Here is a 26,134-nt window from a genome sequence, read left to right as displayed (position 1 = left end):
TCAAAGGAAGATGGTTGTGATTGTTGAAGAGCAATCATCTCCATTCCAGGACATCACTGCGGGAGTTCCTCAGGGAGTTCCTTCATCAATGACCTTCCTTTCATGATAAGGTCAGAAGTGGGGGTGTTTGCAGATGACTGCACAACATTCAGCACCATTCGCGACTCCTCGGATAATAGAACATAGAACAGTACAGCACAGAACAGGCCCTTCGGCCCTCAATGTTGTGCCGAGCCATGATCACCCTACTCAAACCCACGTATCCACCCTATACCCGTAACCCAACAACACCCCCCTTAACCTTACTTTTTATTAGGACACTACGGGCAATTTAGCATGGCCAATCCACCTAACCCGCACATCTAGTGCTAGTGCTCTTCGGAGGGGTTTAAACTAATTCAGCAGGGGGATGGGAACCTAAATTGTAGTCCCAGTGTACAGGATGTTGAGAGTAGTGAGGTCAGGGATAGGGTTAAAAGTTCGAAAGAGGGCACCGGCAAGCAGGACGCTGGTTTGAAGTGTGTCTACTTCAACGCCAGGAGCATCCGGAATAAGGTGGGTGAGCTTGCAGCATGGGTTGGTACCTGGGATCTCGATGTTGTGGCGATTTCGGAGACATGGGTAGAGCAGGGACAGGAATGGTTGTTGCAGGTTCCAGGATTTAGATGTTTCTGTAAGAACAGAGAAGATGGTAAAAGAGGGGGGGGTGTGGCATTGTTAATCAAGGAAAGTATTACGGCGGTAGAAAGGACGCTTGAGGACTCGTCTACTGAGGCAGTATGGGCCGAGGTTAGGAACAGTAGAGGAGAGGTCACCCTGTTGGGAGTTGTCTATAGACCCCCGAATAGTCCCAGAGATGTAGAGGAAAGGACTGCAAAGATGATTCTTGACAGGAGCGAGAGTAACAGGGTAGTTGTTATGGGGGACTTTAACTTTCCAAATATTGACTGGAAATACTATAGTTCGAGTACTATAGATGGGTCAGTTTTTGTGCAGTGTGTGCAGGAGGGTTTTCTGACACAGTATGTAGACAGGCCAACAAGGGGCGAGGCCACATTGGATTTGGTACTGGGTAATGAACCCGGCCAGGTGTTAGATTTAGATGTAGGTGAGCACTTTGGTGATAGTGATCACAACTCGGTTATGTTTACTTTAGCAATGGGCAGGGATAGGTATATACTGCAAGGCAAGAATTATAGCTGGGGGAAAGGCAATTACGATGCTATTCGGCAAGATTTAGGAGGTATAGGATGGGGAAGGAAACTGCAGGGGATGGGTACAATCGAAATGTGGAGCTTTTTCAAGGAACAGCTACTGCGTGTCCTTGATAAGTATGTACCTGTCAGGCAGGGAGGAAGTTGTCGAGCAAGGGAGCCGTGGTTTACTAAGGAAGTTGAAGCACTTGTCAAGAGGAAGAAGAAGGCTTATGTTAGGATGAGACATGAAGGCTCAGTTAGGGCACTTGAGAGTTACAAGTTAGCCAGGAAGGACCTAAAGGGAGAGTTAAGAAGAGCGAGGAGAGGACACGAAAAGTCGTTGGCGGATAGGATCAAGGAAAACCCTAAGGCTTTCTATAGGTATATCAGGAACAAAAGAATGACTCGAGTAAGATTAGGGCCAATCAAGGATAGTAGTGGAAAGTTGTATGTGGAATCAGAGGAGATAGGGGAAGCATTAAATGGATATTTTTCGTCAGTGTTTACACTGGAGAAAGACAATGTTGTCGAGGAGAACACTCAGGTTCAGTCGACCAGGCTAGATGGAATTGAGGTTCAAAAGGAGGAGGTGTTAGCAATTTTAGAAAATGTCAAAATAGATAAGTCCCCTGGGCCAGATGGGATTTATCCTAGGATTCTCTGGGAAGCCAGGGAGGAGATTGCTGAACCTTTGTCCTTGATCTTTATGTCGTCTTTGTCGACAGGAATAGTGCCGGAAGACTGGAGGATAGCAAATGTTGTCCCCTTGTTCAAGAAGGGGAGTAGAGACAACCCTGGTAATTATAGACCTGTGAGCCTTACTTCGGTTGTGGATAAATTGTTGGAAAAGGTTATAAGAGATAGGGTTTATAATCATCTTGAAAAGAACAAGTTGATTAGCGATACTCAACACGGTTTTGTGAAGGGTAGGTCATGTCTCACAAACCTTATTGAGTTTTTTGAGAAGGTGACCAAACAGGTGGATCAGGGTAAAGCTGTTGATGTGGTGTATATGGATTTCAGTAAGGCGTTTGATAAGGTTCCCCACGGTAGGCTATTGCAGAAAATAAGGAAGTATGGAATTGAAGGTGATTTAGCGGTTTGGATCAGTAATTGGCTAGCTGAAAGAAGACAGAGGGTGGTGGTTGATGGCAAATGTTCATCCTGGAGTTCAGTTACTAGTGGTGTACCGCAAGGATCTGTTTTGGGGCCACTCATTTTTATAAATGACCTGGAAGAGGGTGTAGAAGGATGGGTTAGTAAATTTGCAGATGACATGAAGGTTGGTGGAGTTGTGGATAGTGCTGAAGGATGTTTTAGGATACAGAGGGACATAGATAAGCTGCAGAGCTGGGCTGAGAGGTGGCAGATGGAGTTTAATGCGGAAAAGTGTGAGGTGGTTCACTTTGGAAGGAGTAACAGGAATGCAGAGTACTGGGCTAATGGCAAGATTCTTGGTAGTGTAGATGAACAGAGAGATCTCGGCATCCAGGTACATAAATCCCTGAAAGTTGCCACCCAGGTTAATAGGGCTGTTAAGAAGGCATATGGTGTGCTAGCCTTTATCTGCAGGGGGATTGAGTTTCGGAACCACAAGGTCATGCTGCAGCTGTACATAACTCTGGTGCGGCCACACCTGGAGTACTGCGTGCAGTTCTGGTCACCACATTATAGGAAGGATGTGGAAGCTTTGGAAAGGGTTCAGAGGAGATTTACTAGGATGTTGCCTGGTATGGAGGGAAGGTCTTACAAGGAAAGGCTCAGGGAATTGAGGTTGTTTTTGTTAGAGAGGAGAAGGCTGAGAGGTGACTTAATAGAGACATATAAGATAGTCAGAGGGTTAGATAGGGTGGACAGTGAGAGTCTTTTTCCTCGGATGGTGATGACCAACACGAGGGGACATAGCTTTAAATTGAGGGGTGGTAGATATAGGACAGATGTCAGAGGCAGTTTCTTTACTCAGAGAGTAGGGGTGTGGAACGCCCTGCCTGCAATAGTAGTAGACTCGCCAACTTTAAGGGTATTTAAGTGGTCACTGGATAGACATATGGATGAATATGGAATAGTGTAGGACAGATAGGCTTCAGATGGTTTCACAGGTCGGCGCAACATCGAGGGCCGAAGGGCCCGTACTGCGCTGTAGTGTTCTATGTTCTATGTTCTATCTTTGGACTGTGGGAGGAAACCGGAGCACCTGGGGGAAACCCACGCACACAAGGGGAGGACGTGCAGACTCCACACAGACAGTGACCCAGACGGGAATCGAACCTGGGACCCTGGAGCTGTGAAGCATTTATGCTAACCACCATGCTACCCTGCTGCCCCTAAATGAAGCAGTCCATGTCCAAATGCAGCAAAATCTGGACAATATCCAGATAATATCTGGACAATATATGACAAGTGGCAAGTTGCATTTGTGCCAAACAAGTGCCAGGTAATGACCATCTCCTGCAAGTGAGAATCTAACCATCATCTCTTTATATTCAATGGCATCACCATTACTGGATCCCCTACAATCAACACCCTGGAGGTTACCATTGACCAGAAACTGAACTGGACCCAGCTATATTACTGTGGATGCTGGAATCTGAAACAAAAGAGAAAATGCTGGAAAATCTCAGCAAGTCTGGCAGCATCTGTAGGGAGAGAAAAGAGCTAACGTTTCGAGTCTGATGACTCTTTGTCAAAGCTAACATCTTCATGCACAAGTTTGAACAAGACCACCTCACTGCTAACAGACCGAGAAAGTGGGAAATATTTATACCATGGCGTGAGAATGAAAGATGAGTCATCGCCACAGAAACCCAGGGAAACCGGGTGCTAATGGCCACAGATACCGAGGAGAAAGAGTGTTAATGGCAGTCCCCAGAGAGAACAAAAGATGTGAAAGGCCAAACAGCAGAGAAACTAACATCAGAGGGTGAACTGTAGATGTGGGGAGAGGAGAAAGGGTAAGGAAAGGTGGATAAGAGGGGGGGGTTAAATATAAATTAAGAAAGACAAGAAATGGTAAAAGACAGTTAAAATGAAATGGGATGAAAACAAATGGGTCAAAGTGGGGTAGAGCTAATCATCTGAAGTTGTTGAATTCGATGTTCAGGCCGGAAGGCTGTAGCGTGCCTAACCGGAAGATGAGATGTTGTTCCTCCAGTTTGCGTTGCGAATCACTGGAACATTGCAGCAGGCCAAGAACAGACATGTGGGCATGGGAGCAGGGTCTTTCATAAAATGGCAAGCAACAGGAAGGTCAGGGCCCTAAATGCGCACAGACCGAAGATGCTCAGCAAAGCGATCACCCAGTCTGCGTTTGGTCTCTCCGATATAGAGGAGACCACATTGGGAGCAGCGAATGCAATAGACCAGATTGGAAAAGATGCAAGTGAAACGCTGCTGAACCTGGAATGAGTGTTTTGGGCCTGGGATGTTAAGCATGGAAGAGGTAAAGGGGCAGGTGTTACACCTTCTACGATTGCATGGGAAGGTGCCATGGGCGATGGGAGAGGTACTGGGTATGGTGGAGGAGTGGACTAGATTGTCTCGGAGGGAACGGTCTCTGCGGAATGCTGACAGAGGGAGTGAAGGGAAGATGTGTTTGGTGGTGGCATCACGCTGGAGTTGGCGAAAATGGCAGAGGATTATGCTTTGCATACGGAGGCTGGTGGGATGAAATGTGAGAACGAGGGGAACTCTATCTGGGAGGGAGGGGAGGGGGTGAGGGTAGTGGCGCGGGAGATGGACCGCACACTGTTGAGGGCCCTGTCCACAACTGTAGGTGGGAAATCACGGTTGAGGAAGAAGGAACACATTTTCGAAGCATTGTGTAAAGTGGCATCACGTGGAGTGTGAAGGAGTTGAGAAAAAGGGATGGAGTACTTACAGGGTGTAGGGTGTGAAGAGCTGTAGTCCAGATAGCTGTGGGAGTCAGTGGGTTGTAGTGGATATTAGTGGATAGTCTATTGCCGGAAATTGAGACAGAAAGATCAAGGAAGGGAAGAGAAGTCCTCTCCCTCGGTGCCATCCCTCCCTCGGTGCCTCCCTCGCTGCCTCCTCTCCCTCGCTGCCTCCTCTCCCTCGGTGCCTCTCCCTCAGTGCCATCCCTCCCTCGGTGCCTCTCCCTCGGTGCCTCTCCCTCAGTGCCATCCCTCCCTCGGTGCCTCCCACGGTGCCTCCTCTCCCTCGGTGCCTCCTCTCCCTCGGTGCCGCCTCTCCCTCGGGGCCTCCCCTCCCTCACTGCCTCCCCTCCCTCGCTGCCTCCCCTCCCTCGCTGCCTCCTCTCCCTCGCTGCCTCCTCTCCCTCGGTGCCTCTCCCTCGGTGCCTCTCCCTCAGTGCCATCCCTCCCTCGGTGCCTCCCACGGTGCCTCCTCTCCCTCGGTGCCTCTTCTCCCTCGGTGCCTCCTCTCCCTCGGTGCCGCCTCTCCCTCGGGGCCTCCCCTCCCTCACTGCCTCCCCTCCCTCGCTGCCTCCCCTCCCTCGCTGCCTCCCCTCCCTCGCTGCCTCCCCTCCCTCGCTGCCGCCTCCTCTCCCTCGGTGCCTCCTCTCCCTCGGTGCCTCTCCCTCGGTGCCTCTCCCTCAGTGCCATCCCTCCCTCGGTGCCTCCCACGGTGCCTCCCCTCCCTCGCTGCCTCCCCTCCCTCGCTGCCGCCTCCTCTCCCTCGCTGCCTCCCCTCCCTCGCTGCCCTCTCTCCCTCGCTGCCTCCTCTCCCTCGGTGCCTCCTCTCCCTCGCTGCCTCCTCTCCCTCGCTGCCTCCTCTCCCTCGCTGCCTCCTCTCCCTCGCTGCCTCCTCTCCCTCGCTGCCTCCTCTCCCTCGCTGCCTCCTCTCCCTCGCTGCTGCCTCCTCTCCCTCGCTGCCTCCTCTCCCTCGCTGCCTCCTCTCCCTCGCTGCCTCCTCTCCCTCGCTGCCTCCTCTCCCTCGGTGCCCCCTCTCCCTCGCTGCCTCCTCTCCCTCGCTGCTGCCTCCTCTCCCTCGCTGCCTCCTCTCCCTCGCTGCCTCCCCTCCCTCGCTGCTGCCTCCTCTCCCTCGCTGCCTCCTCTCCCTCGGTGCCTCCTCTCCCTCGCTGCCTCCCCTCCCTCGCTGCCTCCTCTCCCTCGCTGCCTCCCCTCCCTCGCTGCCTCCTCTCCCTCGCTGCCTCCTCTCCCTCGCTGCCTCCTCTCCCTCGCTGCCTCTTCTCCCTCGCTGCCTCCCCTCCCTCGCTGCCTCTTCTCCCTCGCTGCCTCCTCTCCCTCGCTGCCTCCCCTCCCTCGGTGCCTCCTCTCCCTCGCTGCCGCCTCCCCTCCCTCGGTGCCGCCTCTCCCTCGCTGCCCCCTCTCCCTCGCTGCCGCCTCTCCCTCGCTGCCTCCTCTCCCTCGCTGTCCCCTCTCCCTCGCTGCCTCCCCACCCTCGCTGCCTCCCCTCCCTCGCTGCCTCCCCTCCCTCGGTGCCGCCCCTCCCTCGGTGCCTCCCCTCCCTCGGTGCCCCCTCTCCCTCGCTGCCTCCACTCCCTCGCTGCCTCCCCTCCCTCGCTGCCTCCCCTCCCTCGGTGCCGCCCCTCCCTCGGTGCCTCCCCTCCCTCGGTGCCGCCCCTCCCTCGGTGCCTCCCCTCCCTCGCTGCCCTCTCTCTCCCTCGCTGCCCTCTCTCTCCCTCGCTGCCCTCTCTCTCCCTCGCTGCCTCCTCTCCCTCGCTGCCTCCCCTCCCTCGCTGCCGCCTCCTCTCCCTCGCTGCCTCCCCTCCCTCGGTGCCTCCTCTCCCTCGCTGCCCTCTCTCTCCCTCGCTGCCTCCACTCCCTCGGTGCCCTCTCTCCCTCGGTGCCTCCCCTCCCTCGCTGCCCTCTCTCTCCCTCGCTGCCTCCTCTCCCTCGGTGCCTCCTCTCCCTCGCTGCCTCCTCTCCCTCGCTGCCCTCTCTCTCCCTCGCTGCCCTCTCTCTCCCTCGCTGCCCTCTCTCTCCCTCGCTGCCTCCACTCCCTCGGTGCCCTCTCTCCCTCGGTGCCTCCCCTCCCTCGGTGCCTCCCCTCCCTCGGTGCCTCCCCTCCCTCGCTGCCCTCTCTCTCCCTCGCTGCCCTCTCTCCCTCGCTGCCCTCTCTCCCTCGCTGCCCTCTCTCCCTCGCTGCCCTCTCTCTCCCTCGCTGCCCTCTCTCCCTCGGTGCCTCCTCTCCCTCGCTGCCTCCTCTCCCTCGGTGCCTCCACTCCCTCGGTGCCTCCCCTCCCTCGCTGCCTCCTCTCCCTCGGTGCCTCCTCTCCCTCGCTGCCGCCTCTCCCTCGCTGCCTCCTCTCCCTCGCTGCCTCCCCTCCCTCGCTGCCTCCCCTCCCTCGGTGCCTCCAATTTGAATCCCCAACCACCTTGCTCAGTGACGAGAGAGCTACCGCCGAGACAAGGCCACCTTCTTAACTCACAGCGGTGCTGTTATGGATTCAGTTATAGTGCCAAACGTAACCTTATTTCTTGGGAGACTACCAGGATACAGAAATAGAAGCAGGAAGAGGCCATTCGGCCCATCGAGTGCACCAACCCACTTAAGCCCTCGCTTCCACCCTATCCTCGTGACCCAATAACCCCTCCTAAACTTGAAATGAAAATGAATGAAAATCGCTTATTGTCACGAGTAGGCTTCAAATGAAGTTACTGTGAAAAGCCCCTAGTCGCCACATTCCGGCGCCTGTTCGGGGAGGCTGTTACGGGAATCGAACCGTGCTGCTGGCCTGCTTGGTCTGCTTTCAAAGCCAGCGATTTAGCCCTGTGCTAAACAGCCCCCCAACTTTTTGGACACTAAGGAGAATTTATCATGGCTAATCCACCTAACCTGCACATCTTTGGACTGTGGGAGGAAACCGGAGCACCCGGAGGAAACCCACGCACACACGGGGAGGATGTTTTGGCCTCAACTACTTTCTGTGGTAGTGAATTCCACAGATTCACCACTCTCTGGGTGAAGAGATTTCTCCTCACCTCAGTCCTAAAACGTTTGCACCTTATCCTCAAACTATAGTCCTGGACTGCCCCACTATCGGGAACATTCTTTCTGAATCTATAAATAAAGAGAACTGACCGTGAGCATCTCGCAATCCCCCCCTTGTGACCATCTGATGCTTTGTAAGTAGTTTGAAGCAGATATTTTGGATATAAGGATGCAGTGGGGCGGTACCCCAGGGTACGGGGAACGCCCAAGAGGGGCTGCTTGGGAAGCATTCCACCAGCTGGTCTGAATGACCCGTTCCTGTGCTTGCGAGGCCCATGTACCTTTGTCCAGTAATCCAAATTATTTACTCGGAATTTAGTTCCTTGCGTTTGTACTTTTTTTTGAAAAAAAAAACCAAACACGGGCAGGAAGTTATTCTGTTTGATGATGAAAGGTTTATTTTGAGTACAGGGTGGAGACGTGTTGTCTATTGCTGGGGAGAACAATCCAGTATTGAGTACCGAACCGTTTTGCGAATTGTTGCTCCATTCAGCCTCTGTCCCTCGGGCCTCCCCACCCAACCTGTTGTCCAGTGAATTGCCCGGCGACGTGAGTCATATTGCCTCAGCTGAGTGGGAAAGAGCTTGCAGTATAGCGCTGCTGTAGAGCTGGCTTAGCTCGGTTAGCTGAACGGCTGGATTGCAATACCGGAGCAAGGCCAACGGCGCGGGTTCGATTCCCGCGCCAGCTGATGTCCTCCATGAGGATAAATCACCACCAGCCAGCTCTCTCCCTCCTCATCAATGTGCACAACTCTCTCGCAGAGATGCACGACACACTAAAAGCAGGCTTGTGAACTCCGGTGCTAATTACTCTGCCTCCCTAACGATGATGGAGCAGTCGGAGAGTGGGGTGAAGGACTGTAGTGGCGACAACATTTGAAAAATGACATTGAGATCCCCGTATCGCGGAGACGTTTCAAACAGCAGAGGGTCGCGTATCATGCAGTTACTAATGTTATTCTGCAGTATCTGTGGGAGAGCCCACACCAACCATATTAATGGATAAACCCCACAGGGAAATTCTGGGTGACACTAATTAGTAGCAGCATAATAGTTTTGGAGCTTAATCATAATGTTTAGCTCCATGCCCCTGCTATTTGCATGGACTTTAATGGTCTACACTCGTTAAAACAGCTACTTCCATTCAGATCATAGAATCCCTACAGTGCCATTCGCCCCATCGAGCCTGCACTGATCCTTCGAGAGAGCACCCTAGGCCCACCCTAACCTGTTACCCCAACAAATCTTTTTTTTTTTGGACACTTAAGAAGAACTTTAGCACCTAATAGGCCAATCCACACCCTGCACATCTTTGGACTGTGGGAGGAAGCCAGAGCACCTGGTGGAAACCCACACACACGGGGAGAACGTGCAAACTCCGCACAGTCACCCGAGGTTGGAATCGAACCTGGGACCCTGGCGCTGTGAGGCAGCAGTGCTAACCACTTCATCCCACCGTGTCACCCTTAGAATGATGCACCCCAGAAGGGAGGCCCTTCAGCCCATTGCAAACCTGGTGACTCTTTAAAAGAACTGTCCAATTAGTCCCACTCTCCTGCTCTTTCTCCCCCTTAGCCTGGCAGATCTTTCCACTTGAAAGTTGCCGCTGTCTCTGCTTCCACCATCTTCCCAGATGGTGCATTCCAGATCATAACGTGCAGAAAGTTGGCAGCGGTGACTTGCCGAGGTTACGGCCGGTTCAGTGCACACGGTTTATCCGCTGAAAGGTTGCAACGTTTGTAAAAGTTGTGTTAAAATCTCCGCGGTCGCTTTTTATTTCCACCTTTCAAATATTTGTAACCTACCCCGGGGGGGGGGAGTAACTTCGGTCTGAAAGACAGAGTTAGAAGGGACCCCAGGATGTTTGAAAATGTAATAAGTGAACAACAAGAAAATCTAAATCCGTAGCAGAAAATAAATGCCCGAACCTTGATGCCCCTTTTTTTTTAAGATAAAGATAGATAGTTTTTTGAAGAATAAAGGGATTAAGGGTTATGGTGTTCGGGCCGGAAAGTGGAGCTGAGTCCACAAAAGATCAGCCATGATCCCATTGAATGGCGGAGCAGGCTCGAGGAGCCAGATGGCCGACTCCTGCTCCTAGTTCTTATGTTCTTTCCCTTCAATAACACTGCTGTGAATTGGGTGTGTTAGATAGAACCCCCAGCAATAAAACTGATGGAATAATAACCTGTCAACCTCAGCAATCTCAGACCGATCCTCGGGAAAACTTTTCTGACTTGTTTCATTATTGTGTGAGGTCACTGTACTGAAAGGGACACTCGATTTATTTCTCCCCCCCCCCCCCCCCCCCCCCCCCCTCCTCGTGTGGAAGAAATGTTTGGCAAATAGTTTTTCCACAAATGATGGCGCCCTTTTGAATTTCCCTTCCAGAAGCTTCTATATGTGGCGTGTTTACTCAATTGGAATGCCACGGGATTAGATGTCATGTATGAATGGAGTGCTAAATGCAATACTAGACTTGGCCAACATTTTTTCCCCCCCCTGATTCTTTCTAATAATAATAATCTTTATTAGTGTCACAAGTCGGCTTACATTACATTGTGATGAAGTTACTGTGAAAATCTCCCAGTCGCCACACTCTGGCGCCTGTTCGGGTACATAGAGGGAGAATTCAGAATGCCCAATTCACCTAACAAGCACGTCTTTCGGGACTTGTGGGAGGAAACCGGAGCACCCGGAGGAAACCCACGCAGACACGGGGAGAACGTGCAGACTCCGTACAGACAGTGACCCAAGCCGGGAATCGAACCCGGGTCTCTGGCGCCGTGAAGCAACAGTGCTAACCACTGTGCTACCGTGCCTTATTTATATAAATAAATAACACAGTTTGACAGTAACGGTAACTAAGCAATACAGTAATAACTATGAGCACAGGAACAGTAGTAAAACATGTCTTGCACACAGGTCACCCTCTTGCAGACTGGAAAAGTCTGCCCAAAGCCGGCGCATGCCCAGAACCCTCAACAGACACCAGTAAAACAATTACATGGGAGAAAGAATGCTCTGTGCTCAACATGGCAGTCATAAATAATCATGATAACAAATTATCTGCCCGTTATCAGACCAGTAAGAAGACTTACAACACCAGGTTAAAGTCCAACAGGTTTGTTTCAAACACGAGCTTTCGGAGCATTGCTCCTTCCTCTTCGTTCACCTGAGGAAGGGGCAGTGCTCTGAAAGCTAGTGTTTGAAACAAACCTGTTGGACTTTAACCTGGTGTTGTAAGACTTCTTACTGTGCTCACCCCAGTCCATGCCGGCATCTCCACATCATCATAAGACCATAAGACATCGGAGCAGAAATTGGCCACTCGGCCCATCGAGTCTGCTCCGCCATTCAATCATGGCTGATATTTTCTCATCCCCATTCTCCTGCCTTCTCCCCATAACCCCTGATCCCCTTATTAATGATGAGCCTATCTATCTTTGTCTTAGTGATTTGGCCTCCACTGCCTTCTGCGTCAAAGAGTTCCACAGATTCACCACCCTCTGGCTGAAGAAATTCCTCCTCATCTCTGTTTTAAAGGATCGTCCCTTTAGTCTGAGATTGTATCCTATGGCTCCAGCTTTTCCTACAAATGGAAACATCCTCTCCACGTCCACTCTATCCAGGCCTTGCAGTATCCTATAAGTTTCAGTAAGATCCCCTCCTCATCCTCCAACGAGTATAGAACCAGAGTCCTCAACCGTTTCTCATACGACAAGCTCTTCATTCCAAGGATCATTCTTGTGAACCTTCTCTGGACCTTTCCAAGGCCAACACATTTTTTCTTTGATACAGTGCCCAAAACTGCTCACAATACTCCAAATGGGGTCTGACCAGAGCCTTATACAGCCTCAGAAGTACATCCCTGCCCTTGTATTCTAGCCCTCTCGACATGAATGCTAACATTGCATTTACCTTCCTCACTGCCGACTGAACCTGCACGTTAACCTTAAGAGAATCGTGAACAAGGACTGCCAAATCCCTTTGTGCTTCTGATTTCCTAAGCATTTCCCCATTTAGAAAATAGTCTGTGCCTAAATTCCTCCTTCCATACTGCGTAACCTCACGTCATTTTGGTGGGACTTTGCTGTGTGCAAGTTGTGCTTCATTTTGAGAAGCACCGTGTCATAGAACATAGAACAGTACAGCACAGAACAGGCCCTTCGGCCCTCAATGTTGTGCCGAGCCATGATCACCCTACTCAAACCCACGTATCCACCCTATACCCGTAACCCAACAACCTCCCCTTAACCTTACTTTTTGTAGGACACTATGTGCAATTTAGCATGGCCAATCCACCTAACCCGCACATCTTTGGACTGTGGGAGGAAACCGGAGCACCCGGAGGAAACCCACGCACACAGGGGGAGGACGTGCAGACTCCACACAGACAGTGACCCAGCCGGGAATCGAACCTGGGACCCTGGAGCTGTGAAGCATTTATGCTAACCACCATGCTACCCTGCTGCCCCTATACATGAATAGTGTTGATCGTAAAGTGGGTTTGATGCGTCCTGAGGTTATTAAAGATGTTTTAGAAATGCCACGCTGTCTATCTCCAGGTCAATGGCACTCATATCCAGCGGGCTCCTCCATTCAAAAGTCATCTTTAGTCAAGGCCATATGTTCCCCTCCCCCACCCTTTGTGACTCATACGCAATGGAGCAAAGTCTGTTGATACCAGTATCTCAACACCGAGCTCAAACTGCCTCGTGAAGTGCAGAGGAACATAGACACCTGGCAGGATTTGACCAGAAGTGGGCGAGGTGAATCTTTAGCTATGAGGTGAGGTTGACTAAACTCGGTTTGTTCTAGCTGGAACGACGGAGGTTGAGGGGCGACCTGATAGAGGTTTACAAAATTATGAGGGGCACAGACAGAGTGGATAGTCAGAGACTTTTTCCCAGGGTAGAGGGGTCAATTACTGGAGGTTTAAGGTGCGAGAGGCAAGGTTTAGAGGAGATGTGCGGGGCAAGGTTTTTTACACAGAGGGTAATGGGTGCCTGGAACTCGCTGCCGGAGGAGGTGGTGGAAGCAGGGACGATGGTGACAATTAAGGGGCATCTTGACAAATACATGAATAGGATGGGAATAGAGGGATACGGACCCTGGGAGTGCAGAAGATTTTAGTTCAGATGGGCAGCATGGTCGGCACAGGCTTGGAGGGCCGAAGGGCCTGTTCCGGTGCTGTACGTTTCTTTGTTCTTTAACAGATAGCCAGGGAATGCTCATCGCCATCATGGTGATCCTGACATCCGTCGAGCGGATGAATGGAGCCTTCCTCTTTCCATGGGAAATGAGGCCTACCTCTCACTTTGTGCCTGTTGAAAGGTGGAGTCACTGAATGTTGAGCTCCCAGGGAGGAGGGAAATGCACAGACAGTGACCCAGCAGGGAATCGAACCTGTGATCCTGGCGCTGTTAAGCAATAGTGCTAGCCACTGTGCTGCCGTTCCGTCCTCGGGGAGGGAGTTGCAGGATTTTGACCCAGCGACAGCGAAGGAACGGCCAATATATTTCCAAGTCAGGGTGGTGAGTGACTTGGAGGGGAACCTCCGGGTGGTGGGGTTCTTGCGGATGGTACACACGGTGCTGTTCGACGGTGGTGGAGGGAGGGAATGTTTGTGGAAGGGGTTGCAGAGGGGATTACCAGGATGCTGCCTCAGCTGGAGGCTCTGAGCTATGAGGAAAGTTTGGATAGAATGGGGCTATTTTCCTTAGAGCAGTGAAAGTTGAAAGGGGCCTTGATCGAGGTCTCTGAGTGGCAGAGATGGGGCTGGATAGGAAGACACTTTTTCCATCAGTACAGGGTGTGGTGATCTGTATCACTGTAAATACACAAGGGGTTAATGCAAATACACTAATAACTAAATAAACACTAGAGGGAGCACCAGAGACATCGTGACACACTGACCTTCAACCAATAGGTCAGTAAGATAGGACATGAACAATGGGCAGTCAAGACACACCCAGAGGTGACATTACCACAAGGGGGCTACCCATATAAACGAACAGGGCACACATGCTCTTCCTCTTTCAATAGGCGACACTCGGAGAGACAGGGGCAGATCAGGAAGCATCACACCCACCGCATGGCTTAGAGCAGACTGGTTAGTTAGATTGAGTTACTATAGTAAGATCAGCAGGAGAGTCGAACTCAAGTAGGAGAATTGTTAACTGTTCAATAAATGTGTTAGACCTATCCGCAAGTCTGAACCTTCCTTTGTCAGAGTATACATCAAGGAAGCAGTTTATGCTGCATGAAGAAGCAGAACACAACAGAGGGGGGTCAATACCCGGGGGGGGGGGGGGGGGGTAGATTTAAGGTAAGGGGTAGAAGGCTAAGAGGGGAGTTCAGGAGAAACATTTTCACCCAGAGGGTGGTGGGAATTTGGAAATCGCTGCCTGAAAGGGTGGTTGAGTCATAAACCCTTGTAACGTTTAAGAAGGGGCATCACGGTAGCATGGTGGTTAGCATAAATGCGTCACAGCTCCAGGGTCCTAGGCTCGGTTCCCGGCTGGGTCACTGTCTGTGCGGAGTCTGCACGTCCTCCCCGTGTGTGCGTGGGTTTCCTCCGGGTGCTCCGGTTTCCTCCCACAGTCCAAAGATGTGCGGGTTAGGTGGATTGGTCATGCTAAATTGCCCGTAGTGTCCTAAAAGTAAGGTTAAGGGGGGGGAGGTTGTTGGGTTGCGTGTATAGGGTGGATACGTGGGTTTGAGTAGGGCGATCATTGCTCGGCACAACATCGAGGGCCGAAGGGCCTGTTCTGTGCTGTACTGTTCTTAAAAAAAAAAGTATTCAGAATATTGACTTGTGTTGCCATATTCCAGGGCTGTGGGCCAGGTGCTGAAAATGGGATTAAGGTAGTTAGAACTTTGTCGACCAGCATGGGCACGATGGGCTGAGTGGCCTCCTCCTGTGCTATAAATGCCTACGAACCTATCAACAAACACCGACCAGCATCTCGGCCCTTAACAGGAGCTGCGTCAAAACATGAGATCATCGTTTTCCCCCTTTTTGACTCAAAGCAGCTAAAATGCCATTAAACACCTCCGACACCTCCGGGTGTTTGTCTTTGGAATCCTGCTAGGAGTAGACTGATTTCAGGAAGCTAATTAAAGCACTGGGCTGGGAGGAGCTGAGGTACTTAAGCCGACAGCTGAGTTCTGGATCCTTCAGATCCGACCCCAGCGATTGAAATGAGCAGTCCCTGAGAGCCAAGTACCTCCATTGGGAAGCTGGTAATTACCCCCCCCCAGGGAAGCGTTTAAATAAAACCAGTGAAGAATTACAGAAGGGAAGGGAAATGCCTCCTCTAACTGACAAAGTCGACCCAAGGTATGGAATACCTCTCCTCTCTCCTATTTGGTGATAAATACGGTGTGCCTTTAATCTTTAAAAAAAAGGATACTTTTCTTAAAGGTGCAATGTCGTCTTGGAAAGGAGAGGAGTTTGTTAGTACGATGCACATCAATGTTTTTATGCCGGGCATATCACCATGCATTGAAAAACGATTTGACAGCGTCTGGCATGCAGTTCAAGCCACATTGCCGCGTAGCTTTGCGCTGTTTTAAAGTTTGTGTTCCCGATGGGAATGTTTAAACTGAGTGGTGACCTGTGACGGGTTTTTGAGCCGTTTGTGCTCGAGCTGCCTTGGGCAGGAGCTGTTTTTGTTTTAACCGGAACCTGGGAGCGATGAGGTTAATTTACAATTTGATGGGGTGGACGGAGAGCTGCCGGTACAGACATGCCCGGCGCAGAGAACCGCCTGACCTGAATGGGCAGCAGTGAGACTGATGGGCTGCTGCTTGGCGTGACTTCATGTGTTTCCTGATTTGGCAGACCCCCCCCCGTCTCGCTTTGCAGATGGTGTCGTCATGCTGTGGGATCGGAAGAGTCAGTTTACATTCCTCTGGTCTTGTTGGAAACTGTCACTTCATCTTTGAAGTATAAAAATAAATGGGGCAGGGGTGCAGGGTATCACTTCAATGTCTCAATAGTGTGACTTGTTTACTATCATTGCGTGTTCTACATGTATTGATGTTTCAGGCCTGTCAGTAAAGCACTCCTTTCGAATTGACACAGTCAAGGTAATTCCAAGCTTGATTCTCGGCCTGGGGGTAAGAGCATCTCTGTGGCTCACTGGTTCTATGTGTAATTCAACCAGGGTCCCAAACTGGGCTTCTCGCTCTCCCACAATCCAGTGTCTGAAAGTTGGGGTAGGGCAAGAATGGCTTGGCTGTGCGGTCACTGCAGTCGAATGTGGGCAGCAAGGTAGCACAAGTGGGTAGCACTGTGGCTTCACAGCGCCAGGGTCCCAGGTTCGATTCCCCTGCTGGGTCACTGTCTGTGCGGAGTCTGCACGTTCTCCCCGTGTCTGGGTGGGTTTCCGCCGGGTGCTCCGGTTTCCTCCCGCAGTCCAAAGACGTGCAGGCTAGGTGGATTGGCCATGATAAATTTCCCTTGGTGACCAAAAAAAGGTTAGGCGGGGTTATTGGGTTACGGGGATAGGGTGGAAGTGAGGACTTAAGTGGGTCGGTGCAGACTCGATGGGCCGAATGGCCTCCTTCTGCACTGTATGCAGAATGACCTCCTGTGCGGGTTCCAGGAGGGTGACCTTTGGTCCTGGTAAGGCGCGGAGCGGGGTGGGAAGCGGGATAACAGATCAAATTGTTTTGAAGGTGAGAACATTGGTCAATACTGGACACGCCAATCCAATCAGCAGAGGTTAAGGCCAGAAGGAATAATCGAGTGGGAATGAAAGGCATTGATTGGCAGAGCAGCCAATGGCTCAGCTAGTTTAGAGAGTGTGGTTTGCCTGTCACCCTGACTGCCTGGATATAAATCCCAGCCTCCTTCAATCTGTTCAAACCTGTTGCCCTTTGTGGACCATTGTTGTCCCTCTTGCCTAGTGGGGGTCAGACAGCGCAGTCCTTCAGGACTGAGTAAGAGAAGAATCATAGAATTTCAGTATAGAGCATAGAATCCCTGCATTGCAGAAGGAGGCCATTTGGCCCATTGAGTCTGCACTGACCCTTTGAAAGACCTACCTACGTCCACTCACCCGTCCACCCTGCCCTATCCCTGTAACCCCACAACACTAAGGGGCGATTTAGCATGGCCAATCCACCTAACCCACTGGAGGAAACCGGAGCATCCGGAAGAAACCCACTGAGACATGGGGAGAATGTGCAGACTCCACATAGAGATGACCCGAGGCCGGAATTGAACCCGGGTCCCTGGCGCTGTGAAGCAGCAGTGCTAACCACTGTGCCATCGTGCTGCCCTAGAAGGAGGTCATTCGGCCCATTGGGTCTGCGCCAGCCTTCTAAAAGAGCACCCTATCTGGGCTCAAGCCCCCATCCTATCTTGTAGCCCTCCCTAACCTTTTGGACACTAAGGAGCAATTTATCATGGCCACTCCACCTAACTGGCACATCTTTGGACTGTGGGAGGAAACCGGAGCACCCGGAGGAAACCCACGCAGCCATGGGGAGAAAGTGCAGACTCCGCACAGACAGTGACCCAGCCGGGATTCGAACCCGGGACCCTGGCGCTGTGAAGCAGCAGTGCTAACCACTGTGCCACAAGTGCACCAGTGAGGCCTGCCCTTGGGTGACCAACCCTCCTAGATTGGCCTGAATTGAAAGGCCAGCCTCCAGGACACTGCTGTGAGCAAACATGGGGAAATGAGCCTTTTCCCAATTGGCGGAGGGAGGGCAGAACATCACGAGGATGGATGCGTGGGCCGACTCCTAGCTGGAGCTGCGGCGGGCAGGTCAGGTGATGAAACCTCCGGGAAGACATTGAATCACAGTTGGCAACCCCTAGCTGTCCCGTTTTTGGAGCAGTGTTGAGATGCATTTCTGAACAGTGATCCCAGGTCACAAATCCCTGCGCTTCTAACGGGCGAAGGATGTGTCGGGGCAGAGGAATTGGAAGTGGAGTCAATAATGTTGTGGAGGAACAGGAAAGGAAAGTGTTAGCGAAGTGGAGGGACGATTAATTGACCGCCCAACCTGTTGTCTCCCATTTCTGGCCTGCTCCATCCATTTATTGATGGACGTCGCAGTGCGTTGGCTGGTGTGAGCACAGCTGACTAATTGGTTGACTTTTTTTCAATGAGGGGCTGGAGTGATCTCCGTGAGGGTCAAGGGTCACCGAGCTGGTCAGATTGGTGGGTCTGGGTTTATGATTACGTCCACCCTCATTTGCGAGAGATTTGAGTGTCGCTGGGCTGTCCTTGAAGGGGGAGTTAAGAATTAACCACAATGCTGTGGGTCAGGAGTCCAGAACGGGTAAGGATGGCAGATTTCCTAAAGGACATTAGTGAACCAGATGGGTTTTTACAACATTCGGCAATGGTTTCACGGTCATCGCTAGACGTTTTAATTTCAGATCTTTATTGAATTCAAATTTCACAATGGAGGGATTTGAACCCGGGTCGGCAGAATATTTATTACCCTGGGTTCCTGGATTACCAGAACAGTGGGTAATACCGTCGCGCCACCATCTCCCCTGTTTAAGCTGCTGTGCAGAATTGCCACTCAAGGTGGTGAATCCAGAGCAATTTCCCCAGAGCGCATGCCTGTTTTTTTCCTTCCTCCCCCAGCGTGGAAGCCCACGGCTCCTACACAAGGTTGAAGGATTGGAAGGGAGAGTGCTTCGTGTGGAGGGCAGGAATTTTGGGGAACAGATCGGCAGGGATTAAAGGATCTGTCCATAACAACGTAGCAAGTATCAACTTAACAAGTAGCAACGTAGCAAGGGCAGCACGGTAGCATTGTGGAGAGCACAATTGCTTCACAGCACCAGGGTCCCAGGTTCGATTCCGGCTCGGGTCACTGTCAGTACGGAGTCTGCACATCCTCCCCGTGTCTGCGTGGGTTTCCTCCGGGTGCTCCTGTTTCTCCCACAGCCCAAAGATGTGCGGGTTAGGTGGACTGGCCATGATAAATTGCCCTCAGCGTCCAAAATTGCCCTTAGTGTTGGGTGGGGTTACTGGGTTATAGGGTGGAGGTGTTGACCTCGGGTAGGGTGTTCTTTCCAAGAGCCGGTGCAGACTCGATGGGCCGAGTGGCCTCCTTCTGCACTGTAAATTCTATGATAATCTATGATTAATCTAGGACAAAGGTTCGGCACAACATTGTTGGCCGAAGGGCCTGTTCTGTGCTGTATTTTTCTATGTTCTATGTAAGGTGTACTTGGGCTGTGGGTTGAGTTTTTTTGCCCTGGGAATGAGTGAAGGATTCATGAGGAGCCTCTCTGGGATAATTCAAGTCCTTGTTTTCATTCCTGAGGCACGGAATGCGGAGTATGTGAAGCCTGGATAACGGTGTGACAAACGGGCAGGCTATTTCCAGAAGTGCCGCATTGCCCTCGATCCCGCCTGGTGATGACACTTGGCTCGTTATTGGGAAATGTTGGCTATTCCAGTCACAAACTGTTTACTGTCGCTCAACGCCTGGTCACAAACCATTCTGGGCCACGCCGGGGGTGGGGGGATTAGCTTCTCGTGAAGCAGTTCCTAGTTGTATGCCTCAAGTCTCTGCTCCCTCACAGAATACAGACAATAATGATGGGGAAAGGGCACATTTCAGATTAACGCTGAAATATAAATGGTTCAGAGGGTGACACGAACCAGCCTGTGTTGTCCCTGGAGACACGATTCAAAGCATGTCCTGACACCTCGGTTTAAGAAACATTGGGGGCCTGTTTGACATTCCTTTTCCTTCTCCTGCAAAGTAATTCTCTCATAGCTTCCTCTCCCCATGTTGCTAGAATATTCCATGACCAAATGGAGCAATGAAGGCTGGATTAGTCTGTGCATTATATTGATGACATGACGTCATGTGTGACACACATCGACATTCCACAGAATCCTCGAACACTTGGACTATCTCGCTCCTGCCCTGTGCAAAGCCAACTTATCTACATTCTTCACAGAATTATAGTTTGCTCCCGGAGTTTAAATCCACAGCTATTTTTCCACACCTTTTAAGGAATTGTCATTAGGCGGCACTGGGAGAACAGCACATTGAGTGTGGTTTGTGCTTCAGAATAGCTCAGATTTTCATTAAAACTCATGTGTAACAGGCCACATGACCTCGGGCTAAAGGCAGAATTATTCCAATTAAACCTCCCAGCGATTATGTGAGGGCATTTTGTTTGCAATTACTATAATGCTCGATTTTTAAAAAAAATTGTTTTTTCTGTTCATGCACGAACGGCACTGACTCACTGGGATACAGTTCCACACACACTGACTCTCACTGGGGTACGGGTCCCACACACACTGACTCTCACTGAGGCCCGGGTTCCACACACACTGACTCTCACTGGGATACAGTTCCCCACACACTGACTCTCACTGGGGTCCGGGTTCCACACACACTGACTCTCACTGGGATACAGTTCCACACACACTGACTCTCACTGGGGTACGGGTCCCACACACACTGACTCTCACTGGGGTACAGTTCCACACACACTGACTCTCACTGGGGTATGGGTCCCACACACACTGACTCTCACTGGGGTCCCACACACACTGACTCTCACTGGGGTACGGGTCCCACACACACTGACTCTCACTGGGATACAGTTCCACACACACTGGCTCTCACTGGGGTACGGGTCCCACACACACTGACTCTCACTGGGGTCCCACACGCACTGACTCTCACTGGGGTACGGGTCCCACACACACTGACTCTCACTGGGGTCCCACACACACTGACTCTCACTGGGGTACGGGTCCCACACACACTGACTCTCACTGGGGTACAGGTCCCACACACACTGATTCTCACTGGGATACAGTTCCACACACACTGACTCTCACTGGGGTACGGGTCCCACACACACTGGCTCTCACTGGGGTACGGCTCCCACACACACTGATTCTCACTGGGATACAGTTCCACACACACTGACTCTCACTGGGGTATGGGTCCCACACACACTGATTCTCACTGGGATACAGTTCCACACACACTGACTCTCACTGGGGTACGGGTTCCACACACACTGACTCTCACTGGGATACGGTTCCACACACACTGACTCTCACTGGGGTACGGGTCCCACACACACTGAATCTCACTGGGGTATGGGTCCCACACACACTGACTCTCACTGGGGTCCGGGTTCCACACAAACTGACTCCGACTGGGATACAGTCCCACACACACTGACTCTCACTGGGGTACGGGTCCCACACACACTGAATCTCAGTGGGATATGGGTTCCAGACACACTTCCTCTCACTGGGATACAGTTCCACACACACTGACTTACACTGGGGTACAGTTCCACACACACTGACTTACACTGGGGTACAGTTCCACACACACTGACTCTCACTGGGGTATGGGTCCCACACACACTGACTCACTGGGGTACGGGTTCCACACACACTGACTCTCACTGGGGTACGGGTTCCACACACACTGACTCTCACTGGGGTACGGGTTCCACACACTTCCTCTCGCTGGGGTACAGTTCCACACACACTGACTCTCACTGGGGTACGGGTTCCAGACACACTGACTCTCACTGGGATACAGTTCCACACACACTGACTCTCACTGGGGTACGGGTCCCACACACACTGACTCTCACTGGGGTATGGGTCCCACACACACTGACTCTCACTGGGATACAGTTCCACACACACTGACTCTCACTGGGGTGTGGGTCCCACACACACTGACTCTCACTGGGGTACGGGTCCCACACACACTGACTCTCACTGGGGTATGGGTCCCACACACACTGACTCTCACTGGGGTACGGGTCCCACACACACTGACTCTCATTGGGGTCCGGGTCACACACACACTGACTCTCACTGGGGTACGGGTTTCACACACATTGACTCTCACTGGGGTACGGGTTCCACACACACTGACTCTCACTGGGGTACGGGTTCCACACACACTGACTCTCACTGTGGTAGGGGTCCCACACACACTGACTCTCACTGGGGTACGGGTCCCACACACACTGACTCTCACTGGGATACGGGTCCCACACACACTGTCTCTCACTGTGGTACGAGTTCCACATACACTTGTGCACGTTCCTAAAATCTTCCGCAAATGTAGATGAGAGTCAAAAGCATTAAAGCGGAAAAGTGGGAGTTTTGTGTCCGTTTGTGGGAACTGCACCTCTGGAAGTGTTTTGACTGGATCTAATCCGCTGGGTGTTGCAGATTTCCGCTGGAGGTTTCCGTGACAGAGAGAGTTTATTGACTTGTTCAGTCTCGCAGCTCCCCTGACACTCAGCCCAGTGTCCCAGCTGTCCCCGACATATACATTCACACAAATAGCCATCACCTGTCAGTTTGAACATTACAATGTTATTGACATTAATAAACCGTAACGACGTAATTGACAGGAAAATTGTGTATGTTTTAGAGAGGGTAAAGAAAAGATCCACGAGAATGATTCCAAGGATGAGGGACTACAATTGCGTGTACAGATTGGAGATGTTCTGGCTGCCACCCCGGTCCCCCACATCCTCGTGCCCTGGAGGGTGAAGGTTAGGTTACAGGGACAGAGGGGGGAATGGACATGGGTCGGGTGCTCCTTCAGAGAGTCGGTGCTGACTCGATGGACTGAGTGACCTCCTTCCGCTCCCTGGGGAGATTCTCTGTAATTCATGATGATTCTGAGAATAATTAGTTAGTATTTGTAGTTTGTGATATTTTTCGAGTTATCTTTGCCACACATTTGTTTTATAATAAATTAATTTAACTAGTCAAGAACTAGATGTTCTTCTGTGCGTCATTCACATCCTAGCACATGATGCACCTGAAGGGAATGGGCCGGTTTGCCATGGACCAGCATGGCCTGATGGGCTGAAATGCTAATCAGAGCTCTGATTAGGCAGCATCTCAGATCCTGTGCTCAGTTCTGGGCACCTCAGTTTGGGGAGGATATATTGACCACAGAGGCAGTGCAGCGAAGATTCACAAGAAGGATACTGGACTGTGTTATCTTCTGTGTTGTGGCCGTAGTACAGCTACACACAGAACATCTAGTTAGTTGACTAGTCAGATAGTTGATTAACTAAATGAATATAGAGGCATAGAACAGTACAGCACAGAACAGGCCCTTCGGCCCTCAATGTTGTGCCGAGCAATGATCACCCTACTCAAACCCACGTATCCACCCTATACCCGTAACCCAACAACCCCCTTTTACTTTTTAGGACACTACGGGCAATTTAGCATAGCCAATCCACCTAACCCGCACATCTTTAGACTGTGGGAGGAAACCGGAGCACCCGGAGGAAACCCACGCACACACGGGGAGGACGTGCAGACTCTGCACAGACAGTGACCCAGCCGGGAATCGAACCTGGGACCCTGGAGCTGTGAAGCATTTATGCTAACCACCATGCTACCGTGTTGCCCCTGGGCTCCTGTGGAAATATAACTAACGAACTATAATACAAATGGTAATGAACACATGAATTTAGTGAATACTCCTGTAGGTGGTACTTGTGCGACTGTCCTCCAGTACGACTTACTACCAACTCCCGGATATCTTGAGTCGCATGCTGGATCTCTATCGCCACCTGCTGGTTGGAGGTTGTATCGATAACAAAGACATGAATGGATAACTATGCATATTACTGGGCTCATGCACCAGAGTCTGAAAGGGTTAAAAAAAAATGTACAGTTTGCATCGATTAGGTTTGCAATGTTCGATCATAGGAGATAAAAGGACAGTCTAATTGAGGTGTTTAAGATGATTAAAAGTTCGGACAAGATGGTTAGAGAGAGAAGTCCTTTCCTTTGCTTTGGTGAGTCCAGAACATTGGAACAGGAAGTTGAGTGTCTTGGGTTAGAGAAAGATATAGACGGGATGGTCAAATGGGCTGATGCAATTTAACCCTGAAAAGGTGATCCACTTTGGAAGGAGTAATGTGACAAGGGAGCATTCACTGAATGGCCTGACACTGGGAAGTCCAGAGGAACAAAGGGACCTTGGTATGTTTGTCCATAGATCTCTGAAGGCAGAAGGGCAGCTTAATAGGGTGGGGAAAAGGCATATGGGATACTTGCCTTTATCAATCGGGGCGTAGATTAAAAAAGCAGGGAGGCCATGTTGGGGTTGTATAGAACTTTGGTGAGGCCACAGCTGGAGCACTGTGTGCAGTTCTGGTCACCACATTATAGGAAGGATGTGATTGGACTGGAGGGGGCGCAGAGGAGATTCACCAGGATGTTGCCTGGGGTGGAACATTTCAGTTATGGAGAGAGGTTGGATAGGCTTGGGTTGTTTTCACTGGAGCAGAGAAGTCTGAGGGGCGGCCGGATCGAGGTGGACAAGGTTATGAGGGACATGGACAGGGTGGATAAGGAGCAGCTATTCCCCATATTTAAAGGGTCAGTTACGAGGGGGACGCAAGTTCAAGGTGAGGGGCGGGAGGTTTAGTGGGGATTCAAAGAAAAATCTTTTTTCCCCAGAGGGTGCTGACGGTCTGGAACGCTCTGCCTGGGAGGGTGGGAGAGGCGGGTTGCCTCACATCCTTTAGAAAGTACCTGGATGAGCACTTGGCCCATCATAACATTCAAGGCTATGGGCCAAGTGCTGGTGAATGGGAATAGGTGGGCAGGTCAGGTGTTTTTCATGCGTCGGGACAGACTCGATGGGCCGAAGGGCCTCTTCCGCACTGTAGTATTCTGTGATTCTGATTCTGGAGTAGGCCATTCAGCCCCTCGAGGCTGCCCTGCCATTAATGATAATGAGAACAGGGGAGGACATGGCCCTGAACTTAGACTATTCCGGAAGCACTTCTTCACACGGAACGCACTGGAAATCTGGAGCTTTCTTTCCCTGGAAAAGCTATTGAGGCTGCTGGGTTTAACTGAAAAGTGAGATTGATCTAACTCGAGCACAGGTGGCAAGGAATGCGGATCAATGGCAGCCAAATGGAGTTCAGATGCAGATCAGCAGCAAGAGGGGCCGAATGGCCTCCTCCTGTTCCCATGTTGTCGCTGGAATGCTCGACAGCGTTTCCCTTCCGCTTCCTGGCCCCGCGGCGTTATTGGCTGTGGCCTGTGCGGGTGGCCAACTCTCTGCCTAATCGAGTGGTAAGCAGAGCCTGCGGCTGCAGGCCAAGATGCGCCAACCTGCAGACACACTGGAGCCAATCAGATTTGTTGATTGGTTTTAAAAATATTCCCCCAAGTGACACCTGACCTCTGAGAGTAGCGGCTGAGGGTCTGTTCTGAGAGCTCAGCACTGTGTGCGGGAGAGAGAGAGAGAGAGACGGAAGGAAGGGACACCTGTTAACATACTTCAGCGCTGGGATAAAGTGTTCTGCCGGAGATACAGGACCCCTGGCAGTTCAGTCAAATATCGCTTTTTAAACGCAGAGCCTGAATTTTTATTGTGCGTCCCATCTGCTGGGAGAAGATACAAAAATAGCGCAGTCCAAATAGTTTCCAGGATTGCAGCATTTTGCAACACGGTGGAGAATTTGATCAACGTGCCATATTGTGCCAATTCTTGAATGGAGCTCTTTTCCTCTTCACCATCCACCTGGCCTTTCCCCAACTCCTCCGTGCTCAGAAGCGTCTCTTTTAAGCGCTGCTGTGCTGTCTGCTCACATCGCTGTTTTTGGGTGAGCAATCCATACCCAAACCCTCTGTGTGAGCAATCCATAACCAAACCCTCTGTGTACAAGGGTGGCACGGTGGTTAGCACTGCTGCCTCACACGTGCCATGGAACCGGGTTTGATTCCTCCGGCCTTGGGTGACTTGTCTGTGTCGGGGTTTGCACGTCCTCCCCGTGTCTGCGTGGGTTTCCTCCGGGTTCCTCCCACAGTCCAAAGATGTGTGTGTTAGGTTGGGTTATGTGGATAGAGGGGGGGGGGAAGGATGGAGTGCTCGTTCGGAGGTTCAGTGCAGATTCGATGGGTCGAATGGCCTCATTCTGCACGGCAGTGGTTCTAAGATAAAGCACCTCTTCCTCTGTCC

At 51.4% G+C, this 26,134-nt stretch overlaps 1 protein-coding gene across 4 annotated transcripts in view; it reads left to right on the top strand.

The window, feature by feature from the left end:
- LOC119956190 (sorbin and SH3 domain-containing protein 1-like) overlaps positions 1-26,134 on the top strand; it is a 266,252-nt gene that overhangs the window by 213,304 nt on the left and 26,814 nt on the right. For 2 of the 4 annotated variants that reach the window (XM_038783182.1, XM_038783179.1), the window contains exon 1: positions 15,332-15,476. The exons of the other annotated variants lie outside the window; for them this stretch is intronic. In XM_038783182.1, coding sequence (XP_038639110.1) covers positions 15,445-15,476 — 32 coding nt within the window. In that variant the 5' untranslated portion in view covers positions 15,332-15,444. Of the gene's footprint in view, positions 1-15,331; positions 15,477-26,134 lie in introns of those variants that run through there. 4 annotated transcript variants of the gene reach the window in all.

This window comes from Scyliorhinus canicula, chromosome 22 (assembly GCF_902713615.1).
Source record: "Scyliorhinus canicula chromosome 22, sScyCan1.1, whole genome shotgun sequence".
Classification (NCBI taxonomy): domain Eukaryota; kingdom Metazoa; phylum Chordata; class Chondrichthyes; order Carcharhiniformes; family Scyliorhinidae; genus Scyliorhinus; species Scyliorhinus canicula.
This window is presented reverse-complemented; position numbering and strand designations above follow the sequence as displayed.